General features: G+C 45.1%; 1 protein-coding gene across 2 annotated transcripts in view; it reads right to left on the reverse strand.

Annotated features, from left to right (window-relative positions):
* The window catches only part of ATXN10 (ataxin 10), a 1945293-nt gene that overhangs the window by 1648639 nt on the left and 278587 nt on the right, over positions 1–18067 (reverse strand). The window contains exons 2-3 of one of the 2 annotated variants that reach the window (XM_069628188.1): positions 3512–3644; positions 2069–2254 (exon numbers count right to left, since the gene is read on the reverse strand). In XM_069628188.1, coding sequence (XP_069484289.1) covers positions 2069–2254; positions 3512–3603 — 278 coding nt within the window. In that variant the 5' untranslated portion in view covers positions 3604–3644. The remainder of the gene's footprint in view (positions 1–2068; positions 2255–3511; positions 3645–18067) is intronic. The other variant, XM_069628187.1, reaches the window with a different exon arrangement.

Raw genomic sequence — 18067 nt, forward strand, 5'->3', positions numbered from 1 at the left:
ACCCTTGTACACTAACTCAACTTGAACAAATTAACCAACTGAAAAAAAAGAAAGGACTTGGCAAATATCCTGCAGTGCATCTGGCCTCTCACTGCTCAAGGAACTCTGTGCCTCATGAAGATGCCTGATCAACAGTGCCACAGCAAACTACTACCAAAACACCATACCAAAGGTCAACAATGAAACCAGACCCCTCTTCAAAACCATCAAGCATCAACCCTCTACCTGACACACCCCTCCCACACTGCATCAAAAAATCCAAAGCCATCAACTCTTTCTTCATAAACAAGCTCAGCATGATCTGCCAACATATACGCATTAACCGCACAATTGACCGCACAGTACACATCCAATCTCGTAAAACCACAACTACCTGAACAACTTTCAAGACATAATGGAAAACCTCACTGCCACCATAGCATCCCTCAGGGCCACATCGTATGGAGACAAAATTCTGTCTGCCGCCATACTCAAGACTCATCCGGATGAAGCACTCCTACCATACCTGGCAATCATCAACAGCTCCCCAACTCAAGGCACATTCTCCTCGACCCGCAAGACTGGACAACTCAACATGATTCTCAAGAAACCAACACTGGACCCTGACAACTCGCCCCATCACCCATCTTCTCTTCCTAGGTAAAATCCTTGAAAAAGCAGTCACCACACAACTCCTCCAACACATATAAGCCAACAACCTCCTTCAGTCCTACTAATCTAGCATCAGACCCAGATGCAGCAAAGAAATATCTGCCATCAAGGTGATCGATGGCGGCCTTAAAATCCTCAATGATGGCATCCTTGCTTCCTGAACTTAACCTCTCAGCAGCATTCGACACAGTAGACACTTGCTGACAATCTACATTGCCTCATGGGGATTAGTGTGATCCTCCTCAGTTGGGTAAAATCCTACCTTGCTAATCACCACCAAGTTGTGCAAATGGATTCCTCTAGATCACCACTAGATCACCAACTCTACCCATCACCTGTGGAGTCCCGCAAAACTCCATCCTCTCCCCTGTGATCTTCTATATGTACATGGAACCACTCAGGAACCCGGCTCACTCCACATAACATCCACCAACATGCAGATGACACGCAGCTCTACCTCAAAATATCCTCCATTGCAGACATCCACAGGCTCAAGGAATGCCTCACAATGAACCAGTCATGGATGTCCAGTGCTTACCTGAAGCTCAACCTCATCAACACTGGATGCCTACTGCTGACCAACAATACCACTGTGACATGCAGTCCTGGCTCCCTGCTATGAATGTGGAGGGCTTCACGAGCTGGCCACCTGCACCAAGTCCCTTCAAGCAACACATAGCAAAGAAGAAAAACAGCTTGGTATCAACATTCTCTCCTGTGAAAAATCAATACCCTCCATCCCAGAAAACAACTTCATATCTAGTGTCCAAGGATTGGTCCTCTGCCATCTGGATGGTGACAATGCCCTTTTGGAAGGCCTTCCGGCGTCTACCCTGGAACCCCTGAGATGTGCCCGGCATGCTGCAGCACAACACTACAAATAACTCCACAAATTCAACTGCATCACCCAGACCCTCATCGAACTGCCCTGGCTTCTGCTGCATGCCTGTAGATCCATCAGAAGTAAGGCCATGTGTAGACTCAAACTCCACCGGTGCAAGAAGGAAAAAAACAGATGACAGGCCTTCTCGGTCTACGCCCCAAGACTCTGGAACCTCTTCCCAGTCAACGTCAGACTCGCCTCTCACATCTATAGTTCGAGAAGGAGTCCCCTCCTTAACACCTAGGTGCACAGACCCTCCACTTCCCATCCTACCAAGACTGGGTGATCTGCTCCCCACTGGTTCCTCGCATGGTTGCTTGTAGATCCCTTGCTGCTAAATTGCCATACCTACCCCTTCCCTGTTAGCTCCCTGTTCTCTTGTTTATGTGCTTCCCTCACTGGTTTCTTCCCCTATGACTGGAAAGTACTCAGTTGATTCCCAAAGCAAGGTCTGCGCTCAATAATTACCCTAATAGTAATGATAAAGCATGACTTGTTTATCCAAAATGGCAGTGACAGTGACTACATTCATACCTCATGGCGGATTGGTTCTTGGTGCACTGTACGCAAGCATTCCTCTGACACCTGAAACATTCTGCGGTCAGCTGCAACCATGCCTTCAGAACGCTGCTTGAGTCCCCAGAGGCTTGCACAATCTTCTCCAAGGCCTTCAGTAAGATTTCCATCAGATTTTGGAATATTCCTTCATCAAGGATTTCCCTGAAAGAAAGATCAAATTAGTTAGTTGAATAGTGGTAGCATATAGAGGAATTTTAGCACAATTATTAACTCTGGTCTAAAGTAGTTAAACGTGTCTTGCACAAGAATGTGCAAAGTAAAAGTAAAATCAAGAGAAGAAAACAAAGCATTGAAATGAGAAGACTTCCATTTTACATGCACTTTTGTAGAACAGCCAAGCATTTTACAAGGCAACAATACATAACGGCATGGTTCTTATTTTACAGTAATACATCCTTACACAAAAATATCATCAATGAGAGGCATATTTATGACATTTGGTAAGGTAGACATCACATATAGAATTGATTGATATTTTGCCATGAGCAAAGGTGATATCCTTTAGCTAATGATATAAAATAGTTCATTGATATTTGAGAAGTTAAAGTTATCTTTGAAATTATATGAAATCTCAAGGTGGACAGGCGGATGCTCTCAGTTTCTCAAAGTAAATGTTAATAAGTTGCATTTTCAGGGCATGACCCCAAAAATGCAATTTGTTAACATTAACAAAGAAATCCCCAAAACAACCCGAGGAACCCGATAAAAGTCAAGTCACAGAAAAAATGAGGAGGTTCGAGAGAAAGTATTCACTGCGGTAGGTGAAAAGTAAAAATGCACTATATTAACTGGCTTTGGAATGAACTATACAGTCAAAGAATAAGAATACATTTTTGGATTTGCCAGGCACACTTTTCTACCCCACAAGTATGGAAAAAGGCGCATCTAACCCCAGGTGACTTCAGAGGAGACCCCCACAAAATGTTACACTTCTGGTTCGAGACCGAGAAGACCCAACAAGGAAGGAAGTAAAGCAAGATTCTGCCAAATGCAATTCTATGGTGAACGGCGGTAGAGGGGCACATGGAGAACCCCAGTACCACTGGGACCTAGGGGAACCAGTTAAGGGCAAACCAATGAATAGCCCAGCAGTTCAGGGAAGTAGTCAAGTACTCACAGAGCCAGATTCAGAGAATTTGCATTAAGAACAGTGAAACAACTGGGTGAGTACAAAACTTCTTTTGTAAAGCACCTTCCACGATCTGGTGAACTGGGACTTTAGGAGCAGAAGCGAATGCAGGGAAGAACAATGAAGGGGTAGGGACAAGACCAAGCAGGCATGGATAGTTCAAAGTGCAAATGGAACAGCCAGCTGGTAGGAAACAGTAGGAAAAAAGTGGATGTAACTTAAGCCAGCCCAGAGGGAGAGCCGACGCAGAACAATGGTGCTGCACTAACCTTCTGGATAACAGAGGCTTCCTACAATGAGGCAGCAGTTCCATAAGGGTAAAACGTGAAGATGGCAGTAAAACAGTCCAAGGATAAGACATCCGATCCAGTCAGTGAGGAGAACAAGGGCAAGAATTAAAGGCTGTAAAATGATATTATGAACAACTGTTACACAAGGCCATCCAAGTACGTACTGCAAGAAGCCACATTTCATTTCTTTGTTAAAGTTTGAGTGGACTATAGCTCTAAATGGAGACTTTAAAGTAGCAATGTAGGTTTTGCTTTAATGTGCCGAGATGCCAGCTACCATCTAGTCACAAAGCATGCCTGCAATTACATAGGCATTACATCTAATGTAGATCAATAGGAATGTCAAGTGGGACCAGGATCTTCATGTTAGGGCAACAACTGTGCAAGAGGTTGTCAGCTATTAAAAAAAGAATCACCCATACAATTATATGCTATATATGAACCCTCAGAGAAACCACATAATACATAGGGCGAGTTGGCTTTTCTAAATAACTTTAATGTTTTGGTGTCGTTTGATATGGAATGCCCTGCCACCCCATCTGACCGGCCGGAACTGCATACTGGCCATTCAGGAAACAACTTAAAAACAGACTGTTCAACTCAATCCCCTGTACTGTACCGCTCTCCGATGCCCCCTAACCCTTCGATGCCTGCAGGCTTTGTGCGTTCTACAGATGCATAAATAAATAACAATGTTGCCATTATGCCACAGCTACGCACTAAGATATCAACCAATTTGCACATATTTTGTTAGATAGTGACATTTCTTACTGGGGTAATGCACCCAATGCAGAAGTCTGAAGTCTGTATGACCTGTGTGTCTCAGGTTGCAATCATAGGTTGTATAACTCAACCATTCATCCTAAGCTCTTTAAAATATGGTTGAACAACCCCTGTGATGGACTATGACTTCCGTCATGTAGCACTTGAAGCAAACATCAAGGCATCTAGTATATTCAACTCATGCACCATAAACCCATTTTCCAGTCTTAACCAAACCCCCAACCAGAGTTACTTTTAAAACCTTACCCTACAGGGCAGGGTAGATATTGGGTGCAGGAGAGAGAAAAAGGTGGTAGCAGAGAAAGAGGCAGCAAATCTATGTGAGTCAGTGATGGGGTAGAGAAAGCAATAGATGCAGCAACCGAGTTATGGGTGTGGCTGCAGACATATAAATAATGACCAGTTAAGAGGTAGCAATTGAGAGAAACGTGTGATGTTGACATAAGAGTAAATAAAAGGGAAATACATATGAAATTACATTGCACAAGATCATAATAAAAAGATACAGTCAGTAACCGAGTGCAAGACAGCACAACATAGCAACAATAAGATGGGGAGTGTGGTCATGCATTTTCGGGTGTGCATCATGGACTGCAAATTAAAGCAAGTTCTACCATTTTTCAGGCATTCCAGAGTGGCAACTTATATATCTATAAAGCATTTTGTCTGAGAATCATGTCATCTTCTGCAGATCTTTTCTTCCAACTAATTTTTGTATGCATTCACTATCCTAAGAAAACTTTTATGAGACTTTAATATCTCCTGGGTCAGAGGAAAATCCATGATACCCTGAAGCTACTTTCAGCTCCTGCTTCTTCAATCTGAATTCTAACCCCTGCAAGTATAGGGTGGTCAAATCACTCTGTAGCCAAAACGGGGTGCTTCCAAATCATCATTTTCTGGAAGCTATATGGGCTATCATAGGACAGTATGGAGCAAACAGTTGCAATGGCAGGACAACCTCAGAAGTCCCTCGGATCACAAAGTTGAGGTTCATACAAAACCAACAGAAAAACCAAAGGTTGAGAGGTGCTATAAAATGGGATACTGCCTCGCATCTAGATTCAAGCCAGTCAAACAAATGGGATAATTGAGATGCAAAGAAATATCCAAAAAACAGGGAGCACCCAAGCTCCCCATGGACACCCCTCCAAAAGGGGCATTTTCTGCAGATCCTTGAAAGCCTACAGTCCCATGTAATTGAGAATATCTTTTTTTCCAACATGTGGATAGAAGCATTGGTAATCCTAATGGGAAGAGCAATGAACCTATATAAAAGTATAGATTTCACCTTAATTTTAATGGCAGAAATTCACCCCAGCCACAATATCCCTTGATTGTACCACTTCTCTAACTCCTGCGCATGAAACTCCTGAATGGGGTGCACACTGGGATTGAGAAGGTCATGAGAAATATAGATCAACTGGAAACCCAGGTACAAAAAATAAGCACTTCTTTGGTCTACGCGCCATCCAATGAAAGAAAAAAGGGTTACTTCAGTTCAATTCAACATGTTTTGTTCATGTTTTCTATCAAACTATTTCCCCATTTCTCTTTGCCAATGCGTGTTTCGGCCTCTTAGCTCTTCCTCAGGGAATTCTTTTTCACCCGGTTAGTAACATAAAGGTGTTAATTTATACTTATATTTCTGCGGGCGTGGCTTGGCACCTAACTGCCATTCTCCTGCCCTCCTGCATTATGTTAACGTTGCCTCTCAATATCAGTGATGATATATTTCAATATAAACATATACTTGTATTCCCGGCACCTGTAGCACTCGTGTGGTGGTGTTCAGAAGTGGTGGCATTGGGCTCAGCAGAAGCAGTTTGCAGTAATGTTGTGAGCCGATATCCTCTTCAATCGCCGTCGATATTCCTGGGCGGCATGAGTATGTGGCGCATGATGTCTGAAGGCCACTGCTCATGCCGCAACTTCGGTATAGGCTGATTTTATCGACAAAAAATGGTTGCAATGACCAAAAGTTCTAAAAATGCTACCACTAAACGTTTGAGCCTTTGCTGGTAGCATTGTAAAAGAAAAAAAAAAACAGGATGCGGGGGTGTCCTCCGCATCACCCCGCTCACTACACTTCATGGTATAGTGAGCGGGGGCTGCAGGGACACCCCCGAAGCCTTCTGTTAAAAAAAAAAAAGAAAAGAAAAAGACCATGTGGCACTGGTTGCCGATCACGGAAGTGAAAGGGAACTGGCACTGCAGGAACCCAGCGTGAAGATGAAGGTAAGTGGGGTTTGTTTATGTTGGGGGTGTAAGTGGGGGTGTGCTGAGGGTGTGGGTGGGGGGTGTTATGGGTGTGTTGTGTGTCTGGGTGTGAGTATGTATGTGTGTTCACATGAGAAAGGAGCAAACCTTTGGTAGTTTGCGCCTTTCCCATGCAAACGTTTCAGCCGCGGTAGTTTCAGCCGCGGCCAAAGCACTTACATTCGCAGCTTCTTTCGCTCCATAGCTTCTGCTAGTGGCCCTGCATGCAACTTATATTTATTTAAGGCAGTCTTTATTCACAGATTTATTAGTGGCCTGTTCTATTGCCAAAAGAGCTAATATTTGGACAAAACCGTTTAAACTTTGCCATGGGGGAGCGTTTTGCTGGACTACAATTAAGGTTAATTTATACATATGGCATATACAAAATACGCACAGAAGGGCTCTGGAAATGCAGACAATTTAAAAAGACCCAAGAGTGACTCTCCCCCTCCCACTCAACCTACCTTCGAACCTGGTATGGGGCTGTTAAGTCAGATTTAAGAGCTTTAACTAAAAGTCCTTTATGGAAATTACAAATGTCGAGCTCCAGCAACTCGACGACAGATGGCCTCCTTTGAAGCCAGAACGGCTGAGGTGGAAACAGGGATTAGTGGGGCTGAGGATGTAGTAAGCATGTTACTCTTCTTGAAAAGGCAGTTAGTAACCTTCAAAGGCAAAAAGAGGAATTGAAAAATAGAGGTTGCAGGAACGAAATGCACATTAATGGTTTGCCAGAAGGCCCTTTAAGGAAGGTCCTTAAAATCCAACTCTCTGCTGTATTCTACTGTATTCAATATTCAAAGAGCTCACATAATTGGGCCCAGATAACATAACAACTCTCAAATGAGATCCTCATCTCGTACATTGATTCTCTACCTCCTGCAATTTACTCAAGTACAGTTGATTATTTCTAAAGCAAAAGAAGGCAGTCAACTGATGTGGAAAGGCCACAAAATCTACATTTCACAAGATGTTTCCAAAGTGAGTGCACAACGTCTTAAGGAATTTTTAACACATAGACCCACTCTTAGACAGCTTAATGCTTTGGCCTCATTCATCCATGTACTTTCAAAGCTACTCTGAAAGGCAAAACATTGGTATTTGATGATCAGACTTGAAAGTATTCATAATATTAAGTGGAAGAAATTGACATCTCTAGCTCTTCTACTAGTCACAACGTGAAGCTCAATATCAGATGACATCAGCTGAAGTCTTAGGCCCAAATGCTCTATCGATGTCTCTCTCATCCTGTCAGCTACTGGTGATGCAGAAGGAATTGGGTAAAGATAAAAACCAGTTACAGTTTCATTTCTGAACCGTCTTTCTCCTAATAACCAATCACTGGTCTCTGGGTCATACTGCCCCCAGCCAATGACTGCCCTCTACCTAAGCCCCTCCTCAGGCAGCCATCTTCAGATTTGGTAGCACGTAAAGTGGCAGTAGGACCAAGAGAAGAGCCACAGAGGGGTAGGCGGGAGGGTTCGCATGTGAATCCATGCCAGACCCATGTTGTAAAACAACAGTTACAGGTAAGTAACTACTTCCTTCTCCAGCATGGGGTTTGGCATGGATTCACATGCTCATGAATACAAGAACACATAGCAGTACAACATGCACAACCACGGAAGGTGGCAAGGCTCAACATTAAGCATTTTAACAACTCAACATTAAGCATCTCTTACTTCCTCACCAGGCTCACCTTCAAGCAAACAGGTTGTGCAGCACTACTTGACCGACTCTGGACTCCTCCCTTGAATCCCGCTTGACGCAGTAGAACTTTGTGAAGGTATGCGTCGACTTCCACGTAGCCGCCCTGCAGATGTCCAGCAGGGGCACACCAGATAGGAACGTCATAATAGCAGCGATCCCCCTGGTCGAATGCACTCTCGGACGGCCAGGCAAAGGTCAGTTTGGCAACCGGTGACAGTGCATGATGCAGCCGGAGAGCCACCTGGAGACGGAAGCCTTGGAGAGGGCCTTCCCTTGGTTCACAGGTCCAAAATTCAAAAACAGCTGTGACGTCTTCCAAAAAACTCTTTGTGTGGTCCACATAGAACTTCAGTGCTCTAGCCACATCCAGCGAGTGCAAAGTCCTCTCAGCCGGCGATGAAGGCGACGGGAAGAAAACAGGTAACACCAAGGGTTTGTTGAGATGGAAGTCCGACGGCATCTTGGGCATGAAGGAGGGGTGCGTCCTCAGCACGACCCTTGTGTGGAGAGTCAAGTACGGAGGCTTACAGGAGAGGGCCTGGATATCTCCCACTCGTCATGAGGAGGTGATGGCCACCAGAAACGCCATCTTCCACAATAGGAATTTCAGACGCGCCAAATGCAGAGGCTTGAACGGGGGACCCATGAACCTAGTCAGCACCACATTGAGCTCCCATGGCGGGGCTGGAGCCTTCACCGGCGGGAACGAGCGGAAAAGTCCTTTCATGAACTCCTTCACCAAGCAATGCGACCACAGCGACGATCGTCCCCGAGTTCTGGTGTAGCGGCAGATAGCCGCCAGATGGATCTTGATAGAAATGTGGGCCAGCCCGCAGCAAGTACGGAGCACTTGAGGGCCCGTAATCCATACAGGGTTTATCTTCTGTGCCCAGCACCAGACGTTGAACCTCTTCCATTTATGGCCGTAGCACTTAAGAGTCGAGGACACCCTGGCCTTGGCAAGTACCTCCTTGCAGTCCAACGGGATCTCGTATCCTCCAAACTCTAGCGCTGCAGGAGCCAGGCCTGCAGGTTCTGTGACCCCGGGTCGTGGTGAAGAATCCCTGGCGAGATTATCTACGTCTGCCGGAAGCTTGACTGGAGGGGACGCTGACATGTCCAGAAGGTCCGGGTACCATATTTGTCTCGGCCACGCCGGTGCAACGAGGATCATCCTGCACCAGGACCGGTAAGTGCCCATTCACGGGTGGCGGTAATGCCGTGCTCCTCATCCCCATTCTGCCCCATAGGGCAGAATGGGGATGGGAGAGGGAGCAAACAACGGGCCATTACGAGATGGCCCGTTGTTTGCTCCCTCTTCCCCTCGCGGGACCCGGTAAGCACGCCTGGTTTTCCCAGGCGTGCTTACCGTGTCCCGCGAGGGGACCTCGTAATGTGGCGAAACGGGTTGAACGGCGCCGTCACCTTTTACGGCACCGTTTAACCCGTTCCGCCAGGGTCGTAATGAGGCTGCCTATCTTTGGTGGAAACTTGGTTAGACAAAGAACACATTTCTATACCAAATTTCTCCTGGACCCAACCCTTTATGATTTATTGAATTTAAAAACAAATGTTCACTTTCATACTCTGATATGCACAAATATTGTATAGATGCTTGTACCAATAATATGAGATCCATTGAAAACAATTTGATTTCAGACAGCGTAAATACTAAAATGCCTTACTTCTTCATCTCTGTTTAAGGTGTCTACATTTTACAAGACTTCAGTCGCCACCAGATCTCTAGAATTAAAATGGCCCTCAGAACAATGATGTGTTGCAATCTGGTAATTGGTCTGCTTTTTGGAAAAAAAATTGGCAAACCTTCTTCATCAGAAAATATATCTCAAACATTAGTGTTCCTTTTAAACAGAGACTTCCTCACACCACCTGAAAGAAAATGGACTCAAGATGTGAAATGTTTACCATGTCATAGTCCTCTGGGATACTTCAAACATATGTTTTATTATTGCAACTATATTACAAAGTTCTGCACTCAAGTTTTGATTTTACTGTCCCCTAAAGGAAGCTTATCCTTTAATTTGATGGTTATTAATTATTCATTCATTGCTTTGATTTATGTATTGCAATTGCCTTATGCATGATAACATCAAATTGGAAAAACCTTAAAAATATCCCCATAACAGGTCGGTGGAATAACATCTGCAATGTTCATATAATGGAAAAATGTATAGCCAACAATCCTACTCTAGTATCCAAATGTAAATCGAAATGGCATTTGTTTATTTATTATTTATTCCTCGATGCCACAAGACCAAGGTAAGATCCTTGGCATGGCTTGCCCTCACTGCCCCACATTTTGGCCATCTTGGGCCTTCCCAGTCCTCAGCACCCTCTCCACCCTCCCAGGCCGCTTGCAGCCAGATCCTCCTCCCCCCCTCCCACTGTCCTCCCTTACCGCATCCCATTGGTGGCCCCAGGTCACCAGACCCAGAACACCTAAGTGACACGAGGTCAGAGAGTGCATCAGCTCCATTTCCCACTGCCATGAAACTGAGGTAAAATCCTGGGTATGATTAGCCCTCACTGCCCTCATTTTGGCCATCTTGTCCCTTTCCCAGTCCTAAGCACCCTCATCGTGCTCCTAAACTGCTTGTAGCCAGCTCCTCCTTCCCCCGCCCCTGCCTGACCTCGCCACAACCCATTGGTGTTTCCCAGGTCACAGGACCCAGAACACTGCATTTGAAGCTCTGCCACTGGGCAACCTTGATCAGGCAGCCGGCAAAAGGCACAGTCAGTTTCTGTTTTCCTGTTCGCCCTGGCACCCCAGCCCTGCAGGATGCCATACTAGCCATCTAAAGCTACCTCTAGGTAAACTAAACCATGCCACTGTTTGTATGTTATCATACTTGTATTTTGAAGACCTGGGTTCCCATTTAGTTTGCGGTTTCAATCATGCCACTCTCTGTACTTTTGCCACACTTGCATTTTGAAGGCCCAGGTTTCCCTTTTGGATTGTTGTCTCAGTCGTGTCACTGTCTGTATGTTATCACACTTGCATTTTGAAGGCCTGGGTTTCTCCATCTATATTGTTGTTTCATTTATGCCACTATCTGTATTTTTGCCACACTTGAATTGTGCTTCACTTGGGCTCCTAACTTAGATTGCAATACACATAGCCTAGCCACATTTGACATGCACTCTATTGACTACACCTTACACTAAACACACATTACCCTTTGCCCAAGCAACACCACCCATAGAATAACTATGGAGTCGCACAAAGCATTTGGTCCAGTTGTTCACATAACTCGACTCTCTTGACAATTTGACACAGCACCCGTCCCACACATTATAACATGGGCTGTTAGGGACCTAGCCATTCCCTACCTATCTTCGATACGGCTATAAATCTACACATGGATTTTACCACACCTCTCACCACTATTCAACTCAGACTACTGTCTTCCAAAGGGTGTTCAAAGCCATACTAATGGCAGTAGGGGATATACAAATGCCAAATCGCATTTAATTAATAGCGTTCATAAACTATCATTGAACTCTATATCCATCAATGTCTGTTACCTGTGGCAGCATGGAATGAGGAGTCTGACCAAACAGTGGCATAGTGGTTGTTATAGATTTATTCATAGAATAACCAAATCTACCTATACCCAACTATAGGTGGTTTCCCTACTTCAAACTAAAACTCGAGCAGTCAGGAAGTTGGTGCAGTCCAAATCAAAAATTCACCGCCCCAGTCCAAACTCCTATTCTATCCCTACCACTTAAACACAATCCTAATCTAAGAAAAATAGTTATTTTTAAAACCCAGGAGAATGACTCCCTTCTCCTAGTGTGCTCCCCAGTTCTTAGTAAGCCTCTTCCAGGCTATCTTATCTTCAACTTCTTTAACAAATCTTGTAGTTCCCGTCTTAGGGTTCATTAGGCTCTCTACTTTCTTTAACTTCCCCACTGAGACGATGAAGAAGCTCCCAGAGTCCCCCTTGACTCTCCAGTACCATGCCCTTGAGGAACTGGCCAGGGAATTGCCTCATAACGTCTTTCACTAATTTCTCTTCTTCTGCTTCTCGAATCACAGTCTCAAACTTTCCCGGGCCCCTCCCGGACTTACACTTATTCCCATTACCTTCTCCCAGGGAATGTTTTACCGGTTTTTCCAGGGGGCGTGGATTTGTTCTTCCGCCTTCCACTTCTGTACGTAGGCCCACTTGTCTTCACAGCCAGGTACTGCTGGTGGTCTCGGCGCAAGTTCCGGACCAGACAGTTTGCCTGTTACAGGTCACAGCTTCACCAAAGTTTCCTATTCTCCTCATACATTCGCCTACATGGCTCTGCAGTAGGACACAGTAGGCGGTTTTTGCACAGTACTCGGATTACATGGTCAACCCACGGCAGGTCACGTCACCACCTCCCAGTTTCTCCACTTCAAGTGCATCAGCTCCCAGCCTGCTCGCAAGATGCAGTCCAGGCGTCCCTCAAGGCATTCTGCTGCTCTTCTCTGCTACACTGGAGAGTTACCTTGCTGCAGTCTAGTGAAGCTCAGTCTCAACCTTGCGGGCTTCTCAACGGCATCCTCGCTCATCGGGTTCACCTTCCAGATTCAGAACAGAACAAAGTCCTTCTTTGATATTTAGTTTAAATAGCAGGCACTACCCCAGCATAATGTCAGTTCAATAGACAACAGCTGGCCGAGCGCTCTTACTGGATTGTACCATCGGGGTGGTCATCTAACTGTACTCAATACAGCGAGATTGTCCGACAGTTTACAATAGCACATGGGTTCAGACTGTATCCTAGGTAGAGACGGTTTGGGTGTTGTTACTGTAAAGAAGGCATGGTATCAACAGTGAAGACAGACAAAAGTGATCACAGTTAAAGGGTTTTTATTGAACTTAAATGGGTTGGTAGAACACCTAACCACGAGCCTAAAGATGGGCACACGCTACAACCATCAAATAATAATAATGCAGTCCTAGTGGAGTCTCTCTCAAAATAAAAGAGTCTATACCAATAAACCTATTGCCAATCCTTACTTCTAAATGCAAATGGTGTGGGAAAACGATGTATGTAAAAGAAAAGTGTTCAAGAAACAGTATGTTAGGATATATGAGCAGTTGACTTCCCTTCCCCACGTTTTCACCTTGGAACAAGGTGACGCCCTTCGAGTTTAGCACACTTTTCTGCCACAAGGATGCAGTTCACAATATAGGTATCTGGGCCTTCTGCCCCAAAGTCTGTTTTCTGATAAAAGTCGCTTATTGCAGAGTGCTGGGTGTAACAAACAAGTATCAAAGTTTTCCTCATTTGGATATTTACATAAACAAGGTTTCTGGTTCATCACAGGTCTCCCTCGGTCGGGCTCTACCACTTTACTCTTGCTTTCTTTCACAGTTAAAAATTCGAAGACTTTCTCTTTTATCCTTTCTACTGCTGCCACTTCTTGGTCGGGTACGTAATACCTTTGATATCGCACACCCGCGGTGCTGGACCACTCTGGTACTTTATTTCACCCCTTTGCTGTTTCGCATTAGAGTTCAAACAACCACCAGCAATTGAGCTTTACTCGTGTCTTTCATCAGATGCATTCATTCTTTGCTCTTGCATTGCTCATACAATGGTGCTTCTTGCAACCTTGGCTTCAACACAGAGCGTCTTGCATCGGACTACCCAACTCAAAGGGTGTGTTGATTTCTCTGGTGCTACTTTGATCCAGGAGCCAAGGACGGTACCAAAGCGGCTTCAGCTCCTCCCCGACTGGCTCAGTCATGCAGGAGGACCCAGGCTATCTTTGACACACAATGCAGGACTCTTTAGTCTGGTTTCCTGTCCTTGAGCTTTCCTATCTGAAGGTTTCTGTAAAGTAAGGGTTTCTCTGTGGAAAGGTCAAGGGTATCCCTCCATGCTTTCCATTCTCAGTTTGCCGCCTTTCTCCCCTCACTCAGCTGCCGTCTGGAAAATGCTATTCCTTCATGTGAGTCGTTAACAGTAATTGTCTGACTCTGCCTGACCACGGTATAGGGACATGTCAGGTGTAATGCACGGGTGTGGGTCTGTTTTCTGCCAGAGCGGGCTGTCAGTGTGAAAGTGTTCATGTAGGAAATGGGGAGGGGGTTAAGTCCCCAAGTATCCTACTAGTAGGATGGGGTAAAGGTGTTACAGGGGGGAAGGATACCGCGTCTCACCATCCAGTGTCCCACTCCCACTTACCAAAGACCTCTCACTCAGGTGATCCTCCTGCACTGGTACAGCCCCAGTGTCTGGATCCAAAGGCGATGGTCGTGCCCTGGCCACCTGAAAGAGAGACCCCCGGATAGTAGCGGGTGAGACACCTTTTGGTTTCCCGCATTAACATGTGGGTTCAGGAGCTAAAGGAGTAGTGTGTCAGACTCGCATCCCTATCCCCAGGAGGAGAGTTCCTCCTTCATGTTACCATCCCTAGAGGCACTATTCGTTAGTGACAGCACCTCCCCAGCCTCATGGAAAGGGGTTCCCCTCTGGGAAGAATTAACACTATCTGTAGGATCATCACAAACCACAAGCTCTGAATCTATTTCGGCACAAGATCCCGCCTCTCTCTATATGTGTATGTTTGTCGCTGTTTGAGTGCGTCTTACATTATTTTCTAAATCTATCAAAAGTGATTTTTGTCTACAATACTTATAACTAGTGAAAAAGGTTTCCATTCACTTTCATGTTTTGTTAGCAGATTGCAAACAATTGTACTGCAGTCAATATTTCGTAAAATACTTATTCTCCAATGTATTATTACATCAATTTTAAATGGTTTATGTCACCCCTGTAGACCTTTGACTTGTCAATCTTTGTCCTATCTACTTCTCAATAAAAATATTTGAAACTTTAAAAAAAAAATAAAAAAAAAAAGGTGCATCTACCACCCACCAATATATTGAACATAGCGCAGGTTGATTGAAAATGGAACCAATTTTCATAAGTTCATATTACAGTAGTTCAAATATATAATGAAGAGAAAAATAAATATATAAATTAGTCTAATCCCTGATTCTGCACCCATGATGCTCAATTCGTCTTCTCATGCACCCATGACAAATCAAGCGACTCATTATTGAGGTTTCCAAATTATCAATTGAATTTTTATAAAGGTTAATTTATCACGTCACAAAATATTTACTTCAGCCCCGTCGAACTTCAGAACCTCCATTACTATAGTAAAAATCCACCTCAAACTCACCATTTAACATTAGACGCATTGAAGTGAACATTGCAGTAAAATATTAAGTATTTGTGATCATTACACCTATTGGGCCAAATGAACTTGGTAACACCTTCTCATTTCAGGAGCACAGGTCTGCCTTCTTATTTGATATAGAGGATATATGATATGATATGATATGGCATTTATAACGCGCCTCTACACAAGTGTTTCAAGGCGCGACGAGGCAAGGGAGGGGGAACAAAGGGATGACAGACAACGGTCCTACTAGGCCAGGTGTCATTCAGATCGTGCAAGTGCGTGGAAAGGGGGAAGGGACAGTGCAGTGCAGTACATGGGAATAGATGATAACAATAAGTAAATGTAACGGCCAGCAAGTGGCAAGTGCAAGGGTAAGTGCAGACAATAGATGTCAAGGGCTGGTAGAGGGACTGTAGGGATACAGGGCACTGCAGGTGTGGGAGACTGGAGGGAGGACCTGGGCCCGAGAGCAGAGGGTGTCCAGGTAACCAGTGCAGCTCCGGTTTCAGCCAGGAGGTCAGCAGGGGAGAGGAGGAGAAAAAGTAGAAGCAAAGAGAAAGGTTTTGAGGTGCTTCCGGAACCGGAGATGGTTCTCCTCAAGTTTAAGGGAGGCAGGGAGGCTGTTGCAGAGGGAGGCCCCGGCCGAAGAAAGAGATCTACAACCAACTTGTTGCTTGGAGAAGCGACTGACCCTGAGGGAGTTGGAGGCGGATGAGCGAAGAGTTCGAGAAGGACGATATTTGGGAAGAGAGAGTTGAAGGTATTGAGGGCCTGTGCCCCAGAAGGCCTTGTGGACAATGCATAGGGTTTTGAACGTATTCCTCGCAGCCACTGGGAGCCAGTGGAGAGGTTTCAGTCCTGGGGAGATACGATCGCAGTCTTGGTCTGGCTGAGTTGCAAAGGGCGGAGAGTAGAGGCAGGCAGATTTAGAAAGAGGCTGTTGCAGTAATCCAGCCTAGAGAGAACTAGAGTTCTGGAGACAGTGAGCTTCTGGGGGAAGGAAAGGAAAGGAAGTATACCTCTGAGGAGGTGCAGCTGAGAGTGTGACTTCTTGGAGACGTCAAAGATGTGAGGAGAGAAGGAGAGTGAGTCGAAAATGACCCTGAGGTTTTTAGTCTTGCAGGTGGGAGCAGGAAGAGGGCCAAGAGAGGCGGGCCAGAGAGCTAAAGGAAAGGAGGGAGCAGGTGTGCCGATGAGGAGAATCTCAGTCTTACTGGCAATAAGGCAGAGGTCATTGGCGGCACAGCACTCCTGGATAGCAGACAGCCGGAGAGGATGGAAGGAGAAGAGGTGGCCGAAGGTAGCCTGAAAATGAGCTGGGTGTCATCCGCATTGCACTGAAAGTTGGGGCAGAGAGCAGCAATGCGGTGGCCAAGGAGTGCCAGGTATTGGTTCAACAGCCAGGGGGAGAGGTTAGACGGACACCACATGTAGAGAAAAAGATAGCAGAGAGAAGGACCCAAGTTGGACCTGGGAGGGTCGGTCAGAGAGGAAAGAAGTCCGCCACGCCAGGGCCTGACCAGTGATACCCAGGTTAGCACAGAGACGGTTGAGCACGATGGCATGGCTGACAGTGTCAAAGGCACAAGAGAGATCAAGCAGGATGAGGACACAGGGGGTGAGACCAGGTCTTCACGGATGTTCAGAAGAGCAGTTTCCGTGCTTCTGGCAGCTCTGAAGCCAGACTGATGGTCATGAAGACAACCAACAGATTCAGTGTGGAGATTAAGCTGGGAGATGACCAGTTTCTCCAGGAGCTTGCTATTTCGTGAACTAACCTTTATCCTTCCATTTCTAATTTCACAAAGCAGAGCTGGATATCAACGTACCTCCAATCATAAAGGCAGCGTAACTTTTCTTCTTATGCACTGCCGTAGTCTATCATTTTATTTCATTTCTGATAATTTTGTAACATTTTAAACTCCTTGAAAAGTTATTTCAGATGATTTTTGTCAGAAGTTGAAGTTACCGATTAGCATATTGAGGTGAACAACATTTGCCTAATGCATATTCATTTATGCCACTATGGCAAGATATATTGTATAGTACGGTGAGAGTGAGAATTGATACAATCTCATTCAGAATGCTGTCGGACATGCATTTGACTTCCATTTTAAATTCATTATATCGTCTTAAAAAAATAGAACTAGGACTCCCACAATTATGCTGCATATCTAATCTCCCATGCCACAGCTGAATGTCCTTTCTAGCTTTCTAATCTAGGCTGTACTAATACTCATTTCATTCTGTTCCACCCATTGAGTTACCCAATTTAATTGTCAAACTTCAAGCCGGGCCTGGATGCTTTTAGCTATCTGTCTGCACGCCACTTTGAACAAACCTGAAGGTTCCACAGGCATTAGATCAACATTGAACTACTCAAATCGATACCACTGCATTATTCCCCCCTCTAACTGCCATTGTAACATTTTTTTATATTGATTATGTATCTTCTTAAGCTGTGCTCTCCTGGAGACATGTTGAATTGTTTTTTCCCTTCAAACAGTCCCTACTATTGTGAAAACTACACTCAATAGTTTACCTGTATCAGTAATATTTGTCATTTTATATCTATTCCCAGC

This window comes from Ambystoma mexicanum, chromosome 12 (assembly GCF_040938575.1).
Source record: "Ambystoma mexicanum isolate Mex_15411 chromosome 12, UKY_AmexF1_1, whole genome shotgun sequence".
NCBI classification, from domain to species: domain Eukaryota; kingdom Metazoa; phylum Chordata; class Amphibia; order Caudata; family Ambystomatidae; genus Ambystoma; species Ambystoma mexicanum.